The 21,075-nt window shown below is 40.3% G+C and overlaps 2 protein-coding genes across 4 annotated transcripts in view; one reads left to right on the forward strand and one right to left on the reverse strand.

Moving 5' to 3' along the window:
• Window positions 1–707: 707 nt before the first annotated feature.
• On the reverse strand, window positions 708–4,490 carry PIGW (phosphatidylinositol glycan anchor biosynthesis class W). Of its 2 annotated transcripts, none has more exons than XM_069945408.1 (2): window positions 4,393–4,490; window positions 708–2,215 (listed from the first exon to the last, which is right to left on the reverse strand). In XM_069945408.1, exon 2 carries the CDS (start codon window positions 2,213–2,215, stop codon window positions 722–724), a length of 1,494 nt encoding a protein of 497 aa, XP_069801509.1. In that variant the 5' UTR covers window positions 4,393–4,490; the 3' UTR covers window positions 708–721. The 2 variants fall into 2 exon arrangements, with proteins under 2 accessions (XP_069801509.1, XP_069801506.1); XM_069945405.1 differs by having other exon boundaries at window positions 4,359–4,483.
• Window positions 4,491–4,615: 125 nt separating this feature from the next.
• The window catches only part of MYO19 (myosin XIX), a 171,523-nt gene continuing 155,063 nt past the window's right edge, over window positions 4,616–21,075 (forward strand). For both annotated transcript variants that reach the window (XM_069945889.1, XM_069945890.1), the window contains exons 1-2: window positions 4,616–4,673; window positions 19,688–19,817. In XM_069945889.1, the coding sequence (XP_069801990.1) occupies window positions 4,647–4,673; window positions 19,688–19,817 (157 nt within the window). In that variant the 5' untranslated portion in view covers window positions 4,616–4,646. The remainder of the gene's footprint in view (window positions 4,674–19,687; window positions 19,818–21,075) is intronic.

The raw sequence follows: 21,075 nt of genomic DNA on the forward strand, positions 1-21,075 counted from the left end.
TTCTTGTTTGGAAAAAGTTCCCTATCACCTTTATGGGTAGAGCCAATTTGCTGAAAATGGTATAAGTAGTTGGGGAGGGGGGAAAGTGGTTACAGAGTCGCTTTAAGGTGATTTTGCAAGCAACTGGCGTCACAAAAACTATTTCTTGAGAAACTCTTATTCATTTTTCGGATGGACTGGGCAGAAGCACAGGGTGGAAAGCTGTTTCTTGGTCTGGGAAAGTTTCATTGTGACACTACCTGTAAGAATCCAAGAGCAAGTAAGACAAACCTTTAACCAAACGACCTGGTACCTTAACTGAGCACTTGTGACCCACCATTGTAACTTACATGTCATTAGAAGAGCAGTCATTGCAGGAGCACAAGAGACACACGGGCACCCCACCCCTTTCTCTTATCCGGTTATACATAAGTTTGGTTTCGTCAATTTCAGCTTATAACGCACAGTACCAGCATTGTAATTTATTCAGCTGATCTCTCTTGATAGGAACCTGTAATTTGTTTATTCAAGTTTCCCAAACTTATTGTTCTATTTCTCCTCTCTTCAGTCTATTTAGTCTGATGTTTGATGTGTTGAGCTCAACAACTGTCAACATGGAAATGTTATAATTTTTGTGGAAAATGTATTTAAAAAAAAAAAAAAAAACTGTCACATTTCTGAATCAGCATCTTATAGAGAAAGCAAAGTCCCCAGGGCACAGCTGGATGTCACTGCTGAGTGGTCACCACCATTTAATAGTAATATTATTTACATGTAAAATATAGGAAATAAAGCAGTTTCCAAACATATAAATAAGTAGTATAATGAGAGCAGATAAGGCGTCCCTCTGAATAGTGTCAATGGTGAGGTTTACTATACCAGTCATAATGTTTGAGTGCAAGAAGAATAGCAGCTGATTCCTATTGATGGCTTCAATGAGACAGAAATGTATGGTCTTCAGAGGTGGACGGGGTTTTTGATGACAATCCTTATACATAATCCATGTGCTGGGCACGTGGCTTCCAGGTGTAACATACTGAACAAACACCAGAATCAGATCACATAACAATATCTCACAAAGCCATATCATACTCTGCCCAATGGTCCACATACAAAACGGTAGGTTAGCTATTCTCCGAGATATGGGTTCCACATAGATGTGAGCTGTAATCATAGCAATGAAGAGGATGATGGCAAAGAGTGTGAGCTTCAGCAGGAACCTTATCCATTCCATTACGCATTGCCTCTTCTTCAAAAGGTACGACCCAATCTGAACTCCAATCATATAAATACCAACATAACCAATGGCAGAGAATATTCCTTCTCTGTTTGCATTGAGGAAACCATGTCTTGTGCCATCATTATTACCACCATACAAGATAAAAGACTTTAAATTGGTTGTTTCCAGAACTATTTGATACCCAACAATGATGCTGGCAGCCACAATCCAGATTCTCTGTTGTGGAAGTAAAGCCAGCAGAAGTGATGAAACCACCCGGACTATCGCCAAGGTAAAAAAGAAATTCCAATGCAGCCCATACTCTGATACATGTAGGTGATAATCTACTGCCCTCACGCTGATGAGTCGGCCAAGGCCAAGAAAAACTAATGGCCACACCGCAAAAAGTTGTTTCTTCACTGCATAAAATGTGGCATCTCTTCCTTTATTTTGTGATCTGGCTTCTGGAGAAATAAGGGCATTGGCGAAAGTAAAACATCCCACCCCAAGATCCATCACGCCTGTACCATAGGTCTCCGTTTTGGCGTAACGCCTTGGAAAGATAGAGAAATCCACAGCTAAAATGGAAATGGCTGTAAGCAAATTAATGAAAACACGAAACGTTGTAACCGATGGAATGTTCCGGTCCTCAATCTGTTTGTTTAAGAAGGACTGGCAGACATTTAGAAGAGATGTATCCTTGTAAGAAATCCTGTTGTTGTATATCACATAACACCCCAAGGTGCACATGAGCGAGACCAACCCCACCACGAGACACAGGTGATCCGAGAGGACAGTGCACGACAAAATCTGCGGAACAACTAACACAACAAAGTCCAGCAACAGACAGCACGGCCACGAATGAACCCGGTCACCAAACGTCTGATGAAGGGAAATAAGTGCAAGACCCCTGAAAAGGATGCAGAGAGGCGTGAGCACCAACCCTAAGGAGATCTCCCAGATGCTGGTCCCATTCAGGTCCGTCACAAAGGATTCCTTCAGCTGCTTCACAGACATCTGGAAAAGAACTAAACTAATCAGCAAAACTGGAACTAAAAACAAAAAATCCTATGTTCATTGTTACCTTCTATTCTGGACACTTAGATAGATAGAAGTGCTGCAAAACTGAAGAAGAAAAGAGACGTGATAGGAAACAATAGCCCAGATCCAGATAAAGCAATGACTGTGCCCTCCAGTATGTACAACCGCGTGTCACACATAGGGTCATAGTCTGGACAGCTGTATACTGTATACACAGACTGTAATCTATAGACACATCTTTATGTATACATATATACAGTGCACTCTAGGGTATCCTGTACATCTGTATACATATACTGTACACCTCTATCTGTACATCTGTATACATATACTGTACACCTCTATCTATACATCTGTATACATATACTGTACACCTCTATCTATACATCTGTATACATATACTGTACACCGATATCTGTACATCTGTATACATATACTGTACACCGATATCTGTACATCTGTATACATATACTGTACACCTCTATCTGTATACATATACTGTACACCTCTATCTATACATCTGTATACATATACTGTACACCGATATCTGTACATCTGTATACATATACTGTACACCGATATCTGTACATCTGTATACATATACTGTACACCGATATCTGTACATCTGTATACATATACTGTACACCTCTATCTGTACATCTGTATACATATACTGTACACCTCTATCTATACATCTGTATACATATACTGTACACCTCTATCTATACATCTGTATACATATACTGTACACCGATATCTGTACATCTGTATACATATACTGTACACCTCTATCTGTATACATATACTGTACACCTCTATCTATACATCTGTATACATATACTGTACACCGATATCTGTACATCTGTATACATATACTGTACACCTCTATCTGTATACATATACTGTACACCTCTATCTATACATCTGTATACATATACTGTACACCGATATCTGTACATCTGTATACATATACTGTACACCTCTATCTGTATACATATACTGTACACCTCTATCTATACATCTGTATACATATACTGTACACCGATATCTGTACATCTGTATACATATACTGTACACCTCTATCTGTATACATATACTGTACACCTCTATCTATACATCTGTATACATATACTGTACACCGATATCTGTACATCTGTATACATATACTGTACACCGATATCTGTACATCTGTATACATATACTGTACACCGATATCTGTACATCTGTATACATATACTGTACACCTCTATCTGTACATCTGTATACATATACTGTACACCTCTATCTATACATCTGTATACATATACTGTACACCTCTATCTATACATCTGTATACATATACTGTACACCGATATCTGTACATCTGTATACATATACTGTACACCTCTATCTGTATACATATACTGTACACCTCTATCTATACATCTGTATACATATACTGTACACCGATATCTGTACATCTGTATACATATACTGTACACCTCTATCTGTATACATATACTGTACACCTCTATCTATACATCTGTATACATATACTGTACACCGATATCTGTACATCTGTATACATATACTGTACACCTCTATCTGTATACATATACTGTACACCTCTATCTATACATCTGTATACATATACTGTACACCGATATCTGTACATCTGTATACATATACTGTACACCGATATCTGTACATCTGTATACATATACTGTACACCTCTATCTGTACATCTGTATACATATACTGTACACCTCTATCTGTATACATATACTGTACACCTCTATCTATACATCTGTATACATATACTGTACACCTCTATCTGTATACATATACTGTACACCTCTATCTGTATACATATACTGTACACCTCTATCTATACATCTGTATACATATACTGTACACCTCTCTGTACATCTGTGTACTGCACCTATATATATATGCACTGTACATCTGTATACTGCACCTATATATGCACTGTACATCTATATACTGCACCTATATATGCACTGTACATCTGTATACTGCACCTATATATGCACTGTACATCTATATACTGCACCTATATATGCACTGTACATCTGTATACTGCACCAACATCTATATGTACATCATATATGTATATTACCAGTAGCATGTATACCGCGCTGTCACCAGCTTACCCCCCACACACGGACAGCCCGCCAGCATGAGATGCGTCTTTCCGGCAGCCGCACCGTCTGATCGCTGGAATGTCATCCATCCAGTTCCGTCAGACGCGCGCGCTTTGGGCTCCGCCCCCGGGACTGGTGACCCGGACCAGTAAGATGAGAGCAGGGCGGTGACGCGGCTGTGACGTAGCTGGCGGCGGGCTGGGTTTGATCTTCAGGAAGCTTTCCCGTGTCCTTCAGGCGTGAGGTGTTGGAGAATAAGCACCATGAGCGCCAATTACAGCCGAGATCAGGTAAGATTATACATACACGGCCATTATATACATACACGGCCATTATATACATACACGGCCATTATATACATACACAGCCATTATATACATACACAGCCATTATATACATACACGGCCATTATATACATACACGGCCATTATATACATACACGGCCATTATATACATAACACATACACGGCCATTATATACATATTACATACACGGCCATTATATACATATTACATACACGGCCATTATATACATACACGGCCATTATATACGTATTACATACACAGCCATTATATACATACACGGCCATTATATACGTATTACATACACAGCCATTATATACATATTACATACACAGCCATTATATACATACACGGCCATTATATACGTATTACATACACAGCCATTATATACATACACAGCCATTATATACGTATTACATACACGGCCATTATATACATATTACATACACAGCCATTATATACATACACGGCCATTATATACATACACGGCCATTATATACATACACGGCCATTATATACGTATTACATACACAGCCATTATATACATACACAGCCATTATATACATACACAGCCATTATATACATATTACATACACAGCCATTATATACATACACGGCCATTATATACGTATTACATACACGGCCATTATATACATACACGGCCATTATATACGTATTACATACACGGCCATTATATACATACACGGCCATTATATACGTATTACATACACGGCCATTATATACATATTACATACACAGCCATTATATACATACACGGCCATTATATACGTATTACATACACGGCCATTATATACATACACGGCCATTATATACGTATTACATACACGGCCATTATATACATACACGGCCATTATATACATACACGGCCATTATATACATAACACATACACGGCCATTATATACGTATTACATACACAGCCATTATATACATACACGGCCATTATATACATACACGGCCATTATATACGTATTACATACACGGCCATTATATACATACACGGCCATTATATATGTATTACATACACGGCCATTATATACATATTACATACACAGCCATTATATACATACACGGCCATTATATACGTATTACATACACGGCCATTATATACGTATTACATACACAGCCATTATATACATACACGGCCATTATATACATATTACATACACAGCCATTATATACATACACGGCCATTATATACATATTACATACACAGCCATTATATACGTATTACATACACGGCCATTATATACGTATTACATACACGGCCATTATATACGTATTACATACACAGCCATTATATACATACACGGCCATTATATACATATTACATACACAGCCATTATATACATACACGGCCATTATATACGTATTACATACACGGCCATTATATACGTATTACATACACGGCCATTATATACGTATTACATACACAGCCATTATATACATACACGGCCATTATATACATATTACATACACAGCCATTATATACATACACGGCCATTATATACATATTACATACACAGCCATTATATACGTATTACATACACGGCCATTATATACGTATTACATACACGGCCATTATATACGTATTACATACACAGCCATTATATACATACACGGCCATTATATACATATTACATACACAGCCATTATATACATACACGGCCATTATATACATATTACATACACAGCCATTATATACATACACGGCCATTATATACGTATTACATACACGGCCATTATATACGTATTACATACACGGCCATTATATACATACACGGCCATTATATACATACACGGCCATTATATACATATTACATACACGGCCATTATATACATATTACATACACAGCCATTATATACATACACGGCCATTATATACGTATTACATACACGGCCATTATATACATATTACATACACGGCCATTATATACATATTACATACACAGCCATTATATACATACACGGCCATTATATACGTATTACATACACGGCCATTATATACGTATTACATACACGGCCATTATATACATACACGGCCATTATATACATACACGGCCATTATATACATATTACATACACGGCCATTATATACATATTACATACACAGCCATTATATACATACACGGCCATTATATACGTATTACATACACGGCCATTATATACGTATTACATACACGGCCATTATATACATACACGGCCATTATATACATACACGGCCATTATATACATATTACATACACGGCCATTATATACGTATTACATACACGGCCATTATATACGTATTACATACACGGCCATTATATACATACACGGCCATTATATACATATTACATACACAGCCATTATATACATACACGGCCATTATATACATACACGGCCATTATATACATATTACATACACAGCCATTATATACATACACGGCCATTATATACATATTACATACACGGCCATTATATACATACTACATACACGGCCATTATATACGTATTACATACACGGCCATTATATACATATTACATACACGGCCATTATATACATACTACATACACGGCCATTATATACGTATTACATACACGGCCATTATATACATATTACATACACGGCCATTATATACGTAACACATACACAGCCATTATATACATATTACATACACGGCCATTATATACATATTACATACACGGCCATTATATACATACTACATACACGGCCATTATATACGTATTACATACACGGCCATTATATACATATTACATACACGGCCATTATATACATATTACATACACGGCCATTATATACATACTACATACACGGCCATTATATACATATTACATACACGGCCATTATATACATATTACATACACGGCCATTATATACGTACTACATACACGGCCATTATATACATATTACATACACGGCCATTATATACATATTACATACACGGCCATTATATACATATTACATACACGGCCATTATATACGTATTACATACACGGCCATTATATACATATTACATACACGGCCATTATATACGTACTACATACACGGCCATTATATACATATTACATACACGGCCATTATATACATATTACATACACGGCCATTATATACATATTACATACACGGCCATTATATACGTATTACATACACGGCCATTATATACTGAGCTATTACATACACGGCCATTATATACTGAGCTATTACATACACGGCCATTATATACTGAGCTATTACATACACGGCCATTATATACTGAGCTATTACATACAGTCATGGCCAAAAGTCTTGAGAATGACACAAATCCTCTATTTCCCATGATCCTCTGCCCTCTGTGTTTGTCAGATGTTTTTATCACATACAGAAATATAATTTCCATCATATTCTGAGTAACAGAAGCTTATACTGACAGCTAGATGAGTGACTGCAGCAAGTCTATAATATTTGCAGTGTTGCGGCTTCTTCTTCAGGACCTCTGCAATTCTCCCCGGCTGCTCTCATACAACTTCTGGACCAAATCCTGACTGATAGCCGTCCATTCTTGTACAATCAGTGCTTGCATTTTGTCAGAATTTGTTGGTTTTTGTTTGCCCACCCGTCTCTTGATGATTGACCACAAGTTCTCAATGGGATCTATCTAGGGCAGGCATGTCCAAACTTTTTTCGAAGAGTGCCAAATTTGATGAAGTGAACATGTGCGAGGGCCGACCATTTTGCTTGACATTCTTTGTAAAAAAAAAGTTTATTTGCGTTCATTTTAATGGTCCAAAGTTTATTGAAAACGGCATACTTTTTATGCTTAAAAAATCCCAGGGCACACCACCAACCAAAATGGCACAAAATGACACTAAAACAGGACATATTATACATATAGTTAATAATATAGATTCTAAATGTATTTATACTAACTGTGAAACCTGGGCCTGTTTCGATAAACACAAAAGGGATATCCCTGTTTCTCTCCCCCATCCCCATGTTTTTCTCCTCCCTGCTTCTCTCCCGTTTCTCCCCATCCCCATGTTTCTCTCCCCCCTGCTTCTCCCCATCCCCATGTTTCTCTCCCCCCTGTTTCTCCCCCATCCTCATGTTTCTCTCCCCCCTGTTTCTCCCCCATCCTCATATTTCTCTCCCCCCTGCTTCTCCCCCATCCCCATGTTTCTCTCCCCCCTGCTTCTCCCCATCCCCATGTTTCTCTCCCCCCTGTTTCTCCCCCATCCTCATGTTTCTCTCCCCCCTGTTTCTCCCCCATCCTCATATTTCTCTCCCCCCTGCTTCTCCCCCATCCCCATGTTTCTCTCCCCCCTGCTTCTCTCCCATCCCCATGTTTCTCTCCCCCCTGCTTCTCCCCCATCCCCATGTTTTTCTCCCCCCTGCTTATCCCCCATCCCCATGTTTCTCTCCCCCCTGCTTCTCTCCTGTTTGTCCCCCATCCCTGCTCACCTTCCTTGAGATGCTCGCCGCGGGCGCCGTTCCCCTCACCTACTGGCCAGGACGTGCTCCTCCAATCAGGGGAGACCAGGAGCGTGGTGCATGGCGCACCACGCTCCTGGTCTCCCCTGATTGGAGGAGCACGTCCGGGCCAGTAGGTGAGGGGGACGGTGCCCGCGGCACACTGGTTGAAAAACACTGCTCTAGTGCACGGGAAAGGAAAGCCGAAATCTCGGACATCGCGAGATTTCGGCTTTCCTTTTCTGTGCACTAGAGTGGCGTGGCGCAAGGTATCTGTTGCTGCTGGATACCTGGGGGGGCCGTAAAAGTTCGGAACGCGGGCCGCAAATGGCCCGCGGGCCGGACTTTGGACATGCCTGATCTAGGGAGTTTTCAGGCCATGGACCCCAAATCTCTCTGTTTTGTTCCCTGAGCCATTTAGTTATCACCTTTGCTTTATGGCCAGGTGCTCCATCATGCTGGAAAAGGCATTGTTGGTGGCCAAACTGCTCTTGGATGGTTGGGAGAAGTTGCTCTTGGAGAACATTCTGGTCCCATTCTTTATTCCTGGCCGTGTTTTTAGGCAAGACTGTGAGAGCCGATTCCCTTGGCTGAGAAGCAACCCCACACATGAATGGTTTCAGGATGCCGGTTACAGTTCGCATGAGACAAGACTGGTGGTAGCGCTCACCTCGTCTTCTCCCAATAAGCTGTTTTCCAGATGTCTCAAACAATCGGAAAGGGGATTCATCAGAGACAATGACTTTCCCCCAGTCCTCAGCAGTCCACTCCCCGGACCTTTCCCCCAGTCCTCAGCAGGCCACTCCCCGGACCTTTCCCCCAGTGCTCAGCAGTCCACTTCCTGGACCTTTCCCCCAGTCCTCAGCAGTCCGCTCCCTGGACCTTTCCCCCAGTCTTCAGCAGTCCACTCCCTGGACCTTTCCCCCAGTCCTCAGCAGTCCTCTCCCTGGACCTTTCCCCCAGTCCTCAGCCGTCCACTCCCTGGACCTTTCCCCCAGTCCTCAGCAGTCCACTCCCTGGACCTTTCCCCCAGTCCTCAGCAGTCCACTCCCTGGACCTTTTGCAGAATATCAGTCTGTCCCTGATGTTTTTCTGGAGAGAAGTGGCTTCTTTGCTGCCCTCCATGAGACCAGGCCTTGCTCCAAGAGTCTCCGCAGCCTCACAGTGCACAGTGCAGATGCCCTCACACCTGCCTGCTGCCATTCCTGAGCAAGCTCTGCACTGCTGGTAGCCCCATCCCGCAGCTGACCACACTTTTAAGAGACGGTCCTGGCGCTTGCTGGTCTTTCTTGGGCGCCCTGGAGCCTTTTTGGCAACAATGGAACCTCTCTCCTTGAAGTTCTTGATGATGCGATAGATTGGTGACTGAGGTGCAATCTTTCTAGCTGCGATACTCTTCCCTGTTCGGCCATTTTTGGGCAGTGAAATGATGACTGCACGTGTTTCTTTAGAGATAACCATGGTTAACAGAAGAGAAACAATGATGCCAAGCACCAGCCTCCTGGCCAGTGGTGTCATTCTTACTTAATCATGACAGATTGATCTCCAGCCCTGTCCTCACCAACACCCACACCTGTTACTGGAGCGATCACTGAAACAATGTTAGCTGCTCCTTGTAAGGCCGGGCTGCAATGATGGTGAAATGTGTTTTGGGGGATAAAGTTCATTTTCTAGGCAAATATTGACTGTGCAAGTAATTGCTGATAAGCTGATCATTCTGTATAACATTCTGGAGTATATGCAAATTGTCATTTTAGAAACTGAAGCAGTAGACTTTGTAAGAATTTATATTTGTATCATTCTCAAAACTTTTGGCCATGACTGTACACAGCCATTATATACTATGCTATTACATATTACATACAGATACAGATAGTTACTTCATACAGATTATATACATAACTAGATGTGCATTTCCAGGAGAAAATACATAGGGGGAGATTTATCAAAGGGGGTAAAATTCAGACTTGTGCAAACTGCCCACAACAGCCAATCACCTTTCAGCTCTGGTAAAATTAAAGCTGAGCTGTGATTGGTTGCTGTGGGCAGTTTGCACCAGTCTAAATTTTACACCCTTTGATAAATCTCCCCCCTAGTGCATAAATAGAGCCCATGATACCCTCCCTTTAGGAGCGACTTTGATACCGACCTCTTAACAGTGATATTCACAGCAGCTTATAATGGTAAAGAAAATTGCTTGAATTATGGAAATCTTCATTTATGTCAGTGAGGCAAAATGGTAAGGAGCTGCCATCTTCTATTGGCCAATAGGGGACATGTTGTCAGGCATTGAGTGTAGAAGCTGTGAGTTTCTGTTGGCTCTTACATTTCAGCTATTACACGTGCCAACAGCGAGCGGGTAAGTGTGGGGAGGGGGGCTGCGGGGGGGCTCACTGGAGGATTTATAGATTGTCCGGGGAGCCCATAGAAGATGGGGCGATCTGCTGCCACCACTCCTGTTACATGGAGCAACTGCAGCAGATTGTGCATGTCGGCTGATTAATGCTTTTCAGTACAGATATCTGTTTTTGTAATAGGGCCCTTAATAATTTCATAAAATATGCTGTAAAACTGGGAAAAAATAATTTGAGGTGTGAAATTGAAAAAGAAAGCATTTTTTTCATTGGGGGGTGGGGGTTTGTGTCACCCTATGGTAAAACTGACATGTTATCTATGTTCCTCAAGTCAGTACAATTACAACGAGTTATATAACTCTTATTTTATTTGACGGCTTTTAAAAAGTTAAAACCTTTTTTTAAAAAAACAAAAAAACAATGTGTTTAAAATTGCGCTCTTACCCTCCTTATACATTTACCGTACAAGATCAGGAATGCCATAATTTGATAGTTCGGACGATTCTGCATGCGGCAAAACCAATAATATTTTATTTATTTATAAAATGGGAAAAGGGGGTGATTTAAACTTTTAATATGGGATTTTTTTATTAGGGAAAATCTTTTTCTTTCAAATCAACTGGTTTCAGAAAGTATAGATTTGTAATTTACTTCTATTTAAAAATCTCAAGTCTTCCCATACTTATCAGGAAGTGGGGCAGTCTCTCCAGTCTGACACAGTGCTCTCTGCTGCCCCCTCTATCCATGTCAGGAACTGTCCACAGCAGGAGAGGTTTTCTATAGGAGTTCGCTGCTGCTCTGGACACTTCTTTAAAAAAAAAAAAGAATACACTTTACTGATGTCTCATTGAGATCAGTGCTTGATTGCAGTGGGCTGCTGCAGCCCAGAACAATCAAGCACTGAGCCAGGAACCAGTGACATTGTGATGCTGAGGCCCAGCTAGGTAAGAAGCAGGATGGCTAGAAGAAGAACTAGATGTGCATTTCCAGGAGAAAATACATAGAGGGTACAAACCCACACACCGTATACACAGCAGATACGCAACAAATACGCAGCAAATACGCAGCAGATTTGTTGGTACAGATTTGATGCTGTGTTCAGTTATTTAGATATAATCTGCTGCGTTTTTGCTGCGTGTTTGCTGCGTGTTTGCTGCGTATCGCAGCAGTAAATACGCTGCTTATACGGTGTGTGGGTTTATACCCAGAAGGAGATTTTTTTTATACTATTCTTTTATTAACTTTTCAATAAAATGAGGAAGGGAGTTACAGTAAGGAGAAGGGGAGGGAGAAGCTTAAGAGTAGTAGCAATCGGTAAAAATACATTAGCCGTGTACATATGACAGTTAGGGGGAGATTTATCAAAGGGTGTAAAGTAGAATTGTCTTAGTTGCCCCTAGCAACCAATCAGATTCCACCTTTCATTTTTCAAAGAATCTGTGAGGAATGAAAGGTGGATTCTGGTTGCTAGGGGCAACTAAGACAATTCTACTTTACACCAGCTTGATAAATCTCCCCCATAGTGCTTGAAAAGAGCCCCCTTTATCAGTGACTTCCCTGTAAGAGAAACTTTAATCCTTGATACCTTCTCTTTAAGAATGACTTTGGTACTATCCCTTTAAGAGCGACTTGACTTTGGTGCCGTCCCTTTAAAGGGGTTATCCAGTGCTACAAAAACATGGCCACTTTTCCCCCTACTGTTGTCTCCAGTTCAGGTGCAGTTTGCAATTAAGCTCCATTTACTTCAATGGAGACAACAGTAGGGGGAAAGTGGTCATGTTTTTGTAGTGCTGGATAACCCCTTTAAGAGCAGAAAAATTACTATTAGCTCCTTATACAGTGTGAAAAAGTGTTTGCCCCCTTCCTCTTTTCCTGTTTTTTTGCATGTTTGTCACACTTAAGTGTTTCGGAACATCAAACCATCGAGCCAAAATTCCTCCAGAACGCTGTAAAAGACTCCTTACAAAGGCTTGGTTGTTGTTGCTGCTAAGGGCGGCCCAACCAGTTATTAGGGGGGGCAATCACTTTCTCACACAGGGCCATGATGGTTTGGATTTTTTTTTTCTTTTAATAATAAACACCTTCATTTATAAATTGCATTTTGTGTTACTTGTGTTGTCCTTGACTATTGTTTAAATTGGTTTGATGTTCCAAATGTGACAAACATGGAAAAAAAACAGGAAATGAGGAAGGGGGCAAACACTTTTTCACACCACTGCATATGACTATTAGCTCCCTATACATTATATACAGCATATATGATTCCTTATACAGTATATACAGCATATGACTCCTTATACAGTATATACAGCATATATGACTCCTTATACACTATATACAGCATATATGACTCCTTATACACTATATACAGCATATATGATTCCTTATACAGTATATACAGCATATATGACTCCTTATACACTATATACAGCATATATGACTCCTTATACAGTTTATACAGCATATGACTCCTTATACAGCATATGTGACTCCATATACAGTATATACAGCATATATGACTCCTTATACACTATATAAAGTATATGACTCCTTATACAGTATATTCAGCATATATGACTCCTTATACATTATATACAGCATATATGACTCCTTATACAGTATATACAGCATATGACTCCTTATACAGTATATACAGCATATATGACTCCTTATACATTATATACAGCATATATGACTCCTTATACAGTATATACAGCATATGACTCCTTATACAGTATATACAGCATATATGACTCCTTATACAGTATATACAGCGTATATGACTCCTTATACAGTATATACAGCATATATGACTCCTTATACAGTATATACAGCATATATGACTCCTTATACATTATATACAGCATATATGACTCCTTATACAGTATATACAGCATATGACTCCTTATACAGTATATACAGCATATATGACTCCTTATACAGTATATACAGCGTATATGACTCCTTATACATTATATACAGCATATATTACTCCTTAGGGTACAAACACACACAGCAGATATGCAGCAGATACGCAGCAGATTTGATGCTGTGTTCAGTTATTTAGATCTAATCTGCTGCGTATCTGCTGCATATTTGCTGTGTATTGCAGCAGTAAATACGCAGCGTATATGCCGTGTGTGTTTGTACCCTTACAGTATATACAGCGTATATGACTCCTTATACAGTATATGACTCCTTATACAGTATATGCAGCATATGATTCCTTATACAGTATATACAGCGTATATGACTCCTTATACAGCATATATGACTCCATATACATTATATACAGCATATATTACTCCTTACAGTATATACAGCGTATATGACTCCTTAATCCAAAATAATTTTAGGATAACAATGCACATAAGGTATATCACCCAACACTTGTGCTCATAAACTTCAGATGCTGTGTGAGAGACGATAAAGTCCTTTAGGGTACAAACCCACACACCGTATATGCAGCAGATACGCAACAAATACGCAGCAGATTTGATGGTTTAGAATTGATGCTGTGTTCAGTTATTTAGATCTAATCCGCTGCGTATTTGTTGCGTATTTGCTGCGTATCGCAGCAGTAAATACGCTGCGTATACGGTGTGTGGGTTTATACCCTTAAGGCTCAATCAGAGGTCTGTCGTCCTCATGGAGGTGATCGGCGTCGCGGGAGCAGACGCCGGATTCTGCGATGTTTCGTGGAGGAACTCAAGCATCACGTGATCAGCCCACCACCAGTATAAAAAGCTAGGAAGTATCGCAAGACTTCCTAGGCTACGGGTACAGAAACGGCTGTCACACCCTTTCTGTGTTTGTATGGCGTCCCCGCCGACTGCTACACACTCTGCCTGATTTTAATGTTTTGGACTGAATAAAGAAGAATTTTATGGTGAGTGCCCTCTCTACTCTCTTGTTTTTTGGAAGCTTCTATTTGTGTTTCACATATTTCGAGAGGTGCACCCCTGTCTTCACGTGCCTAAAGGTGTTTTCCGTAGTATCCGATATTAGATGTTGTGCCGAAAGCATGGAGTAGTTGGTTGCCGGCCTGCTGTTTTCTTGCTTTGATCTACGGGTACAGAAAGATGCAATTAGATACGTCATAGTAAAATGAGCATAAAATAGTGCACATAAGCTATTCTGGGTGGCAATCAAATAACCATCTTGAGTAGTAATGTGATAGTAACAATAAGTACCCGCTAAGCAAGCAAAGCTACAAGAACGCGCTAAAACCACATATTTCATTCAGACCTCCCGGGTTCAGCGTACCAAGACGCTGGATCCAGAATGTCTCCTTCTGCAATAGTCTTTTCTTAATTTGCATATCATTTTCACCCTCAATCTCTTCTAGCACCATCCAACGTAAATTGCTGACCTGGTGTCGACATGTAGCAAAATGGCGAGCTACGCCAGTTTCTCCAAAGTCATTTTCTGGTACAATACCTTTATTTTGTATGCATCGTCTAATTGCCGATTTGTGTTCTCCCAATCTCGTCTTAACCATTCTGGATGTTTGGCCAACGTAAGCAAGCCCACATGGGCACTTGAGAAAATATACAACCTGTTTGGAATTACAGGAGAACCATCCTTTGACATCGATCGGATGTCCTTTTGAGGGATGATTCACTGTGTTGCCCCTAATGATGGAATTACAATGCTGGCATTTATGACAGGGAAAGGTGCCCTTTTTAGCAGCCCTGATGAACGTTTGTCTACTCCGTTTTTTCTTACCTATATCAGCCCTCACTAGCTGATTGGCCAGGGTTTTACCCTTCTTGTACACAAACCTGGGGACCTGCTCAAATAACCGGCCAAATTTAGGCTCCAGTCGCAGCATGTCCCAATGTTTGATAATAGTTTTTTGTACCAATTTGGCATGATTGTCATAGGTAGATATAAACAGTAGTCTTTCGTCTTTAATCTTATTCTGTCTTTTCATGACGTCCTCTCTTGACAACTTTTCAACCTCTTCTTCTGCTTTAACTAGTTCTTCTCTTTTATAACCCCTTTGTTCAAACTTAGCCACTATCTTTTCTTTATTTTTGTTATACTCATCTTCTGTGCTACAGATTCTTTTAGCCCGTATCAATTGTCCCTTAGAAGGTCTGAGGGGCGTGACAGCTACTTCTGCGCAACATATTATTTTTATCAGTGGGTTTAGAGAACAGTGTGGTGGTAATTTTATTTTGTTCATTACGATGTAATTCAACATCTAAATAATGAACACTGTTTTCATTGCATTCAAGGGAGAATTCAATGAGGGGATGACACGAATTGAGATAGGTTACAAACTCCTCTAGTGTTTCTTTGTTACCACGCCATAACAAGCAGACGTCATCCACATATCTGAGCCAAAGATGGACAAATTGGCTATGTGGATGACGATGTATGTGTGCTGTCTCGAAATGGGATCGAAATGGGATCGATGTCAAAGGATGGTTCTCCTGTAATTCCAAACAGGTTGTATATTTTCTCAAGTGCCCATGTGGGCTTGCTTACGTTGGCCAAACATCCAGAATGGTTTAGACGAGATTGGGAGAACACAAATCGGCAATTAGACGATGCATACAAAATAAAGGTATTGTACCAGAAAATGACTTTGGAGAAACTGGCGTAGCTCGCCATTTTGCTACATGTCGACACCAGGTCAGCAATTTACGTTGGATGGTGCTAGAAGAGATTGAGGGTGAAAATGATATGCAAATTAAGAAAAGACTATTGCAGAAGGAGACATTCTGGATCCAGCGTCTTGGTACGCTGAACCCGGGAGGTCTGAATGAAATATGTGGTTTTAGCGCGTTCTTGTAGCTTTGCTTGCTTAGCGGGTACTTATTGTTACTATCACATTACTACTCAAGATGGTTATTTGATTGCCACGCAGAATAGCTTATGTGCACTATTTTATGCTCATTTTACTATGACGTATCTAATTGTATCTTTCTGTACCCGTAGCCTAGGAAGTCTTGCGATACTTCCTAGCTTTTTATACTGGTGGTGGGCTGATCACGTGATGCTTGACAAAGTGGAGTTCCTCCACGAAACGTCGCAGAATCCGTCGTCTGCTCCCGCGACTCCGATCACCTCCATGAGGACGACAGAGCTCTGATTGAGCCTTAAAGGACTTTACCGTCTCTCACACAGCATCTGAAGTTCATGAGCTCGAGTGTTGGGTGTTATGTGCATTGTTATCCTGAAATTATTTTGGCTAAAGAAACTGAAAAGAATTTCATGGTGTGTATCTTCTGTTTTCTTGGATTGCTATTAGAGGTTCACAGGCCCTCTAGATTACACACCAGTGTGAGAGACTCATGTGCAGCGTATTTTTGTGTTCATTTGATTTTATATGACTCCTTATACAGCATATATGACTCCTTATACAGTATATACAGCGTATATGACTCCTTATACAGCATATATGACTCCTTAAGGAGTCATATATGCTGTATATACTGTATAATGAGTCATATATGCTGTATAAGGAGTCATATACGCTGTATATACTGTATATACAGCATATGATTCCTTATACAGTATATACAGCGTATATGACTCCTTATACAGCATATATGACTCCTTATACAGTATATACAGCATATATGACTCCTTATACAGCATATGATTCCTTATACAGTATATACAGCGTATATGACTATTAGCTCCTTATACAGTATATACAGCATATATGACTCCTTATACAGCATATATGACTCCTTATACAGTATATACAGCATATATGACTCCTTATACAGCATATATGACTCCTTATACAGTATATACAGCATATATGACTCCTTATACATTATATACAGCATATATGACTCCTTATACAGTATATACAGCGTATATAACTATTAGCTCCTTATACAGTATATATGACTTCTTATACATCATATATGACTCCTTATACATTATATACAGCGTATATGACTATTAGCTCCTTATACAGTATATATGACTCCTTATACAGTATATACAGCATATATGACTCCTTATACAGTATATACAGCATATATGACTCCTTATACATTATATACAGCATATATGACTCCTTATACAGTATATACAGCATATATGACTCCTTATACAGTATAGACTGATGCATCATCTTCCCGCCGCCCAGACAAATTGCTGCGGACACACCTCATCCACCCTTCATGTGTTAAGCTGTTGGGCTTGGTGGAGTGCTGTGGCGTGCATTAGTCTCATTAACTGTGAAAGTGCTGAACCTGTAGTGAACTATTAATCTCTTACACCTTGCTGTAGATAGAGTCCGTATGTTACTCTATTCTGTGGACATGCTGTCTACATTGCAGTTTAGACTTCCATATTTCCGATTGTGTGCATGGTCCGTACCTGCAAACGGCCTGTAGGTAATGCTGCATGGGTGATCCACACCCGCTGACTGCAAAAACAATCCAGTCATGTGCAGGAGACCTTATCTACAGGTATAATAGACAATTCTCTAACATATCTATGTTTATGGCCACCTTCTTCCAGAGACAGCTGTAAAACTACAACTCCCATCATGGACTGTCAGCGGGACATGATGGGAGGAGTAGTTCTGCAACCAGTATGGCCACATGTTGCAAAACTACAACTCCCAGCATGGTCCTGTCAGCAGAGCATGGTGGGAGTAGTAGTCCTAATGGGTAATCTCATCTGTCCTGGATCCTGCTTTTGTCCTTATCTGAGGTCCGGATGGGTCGGGGGCTGCCCTGCGGTGCGGACCCGGGGGGCGTTCTGGAGGGGGGGGGGGGGCGATTCTGACAGGGGATGGTTGTCCGTCACTACTATAAACCTATGGGTCCGGAAATCCGGACAGATTTTCCAGATGTGTGAAGGGGGCCTTAGTTATGACCACGCTGATCCATCTATAGCTGGATAGCTTATTTATGGGATGTGGCAGCATTTCTATAGGTCAGCCACCCATTACTTTTTTATTATTATTATTAATAATAATATTAAATTAGGATAAATTGGATCTTCCACTGAAAAGACTTTAGCACTGTTGGTATAATATACATGGTTAACGTCGCCATTTCTCTATAAATGTGTACTAGAAGAATATTAGTACAAAGAATAACCTGGGCCCCCTCTGACAATACTTGTTTGGGGGGGGGGGTTTGCAGCATAGTTACTTTGTATAAGAAAACTATTTTATTTGTTGCTCTTTGTTTTTCAGTTGAATGGATGTAAGATGCGAGGGTCCGGTGAGCCGCTTGGGGAGGAGGTGAAGGCGTTCCTCACTGATGAACAATGTTTGTATCTGCACGATGATCTGACCCAAGTGAATCCTGTCACACCTGAAATTGGTAAAGGAATATGAGCAAGCAGTTTATCTTCTCTATTTACGTTTAGTTTTTAGCCTTTATTTGCAGTGCATTAGATTCATAGCATTATTATACTGAGATCACACACTAAAACAAAAAGAAAAAAGAAAATATGATTAGAATTCATAGAAAAATGTAAAGGCACCCTGAAAAGTCAGAATTCTGATTTACCGATAATTCTTTTTTCTTAAGTTTATCATGACAGCACCACTAGGAAATTGTATGCCTTGACCCCAATGTGAACAGGAAGGAAAGAGATTAAAAAGGCCCCTGCCGTTCTTGGACTCTAATCCCAATCCTGGACCTGGACTCTATTACAAGTTCATAGTTTAGGGCTATGTGTGCATCCCCTCCCCCCCAACCCCACCTCCTAGTTGTAACAAGTTACCAAAAGCGTGTTAAATTGCTTGTACTTGTCTGTTTTTTACCTGTTCAATAAAAACAGATTTGATAAATAAAAAAAATCCCCCTGCCCAGTAGCCCCTCAGTGTTATAAGTTACTAAAACATAGCATAAACACTATACTTAGGATGGGAAATAAATGGGTCCTGTCATGATGAAAACGAATTATCAGTAAGTCATAATTCTGATCCTATGATGGCAGCACCACCTGGAGACATACCAAATTATGCATTTAAAGGGGGACCACAGCTTGTAGCACCTTATGCCCAAATGCTAGATCTTGTGAAGAAACATAGAAGACCACTGGGTCCATCTAGTCTGCCCTTCTAGTATTTCCGTTTTTATTATCTTAGGACAGATATATGTATATACCAGGCAGATTTAAATGCTGTTATTGTATATTTGCCAATCACATCTGCTGGATGTTTGTTCCAAGCATCTACTTGTCTTTAAGTACCCGAACCTTATTTAGACCTTTAACATACTTAAAGGGGTAGTGCGGCGCTAAACATTTATTCACAAAATAACACACATTACAAAGTTATACAATTTTGTAATGTGTTTTATGTATGTGAATGGCCCCCTTCCCCGGAAGTGTGGTGCACTATACTCACCGCATTCGTGTCGACCCCCGACCGCCATCTTGTGACAATGATGTCATCTTTGGGAGGCCGGCCGAATCGCTCCAGCCGTGCTTCATGCCGGCCCCCCTCTGCCACGTCATCAGCTGCTCAGCCACGATTGGCTGGGCATAACTGTGCTAAGCCAATCATGTCTTTGCGGCTTTTAAAGCTTCGAAAACAGCTTTGAGATCTCGGGAGTTTGAGGAAAAATGACG

The sequence above is a fragment of the Dendropsophus ebraccatus genome, chromosome 11, assembly GCF_027789765.1.
Source record: "Dendropsophus ebraccatus isolate aDenEbr1 chromosome 11, aDenEbr1.pat, whole genome shotgun sequence".
NCBI classification, from domain to species: Eukaryota; Metazoa; Chordata; class Amphibia; order Anura; family Hylidae; genus Dendropsophus; species Dendropsophus ebraccatus.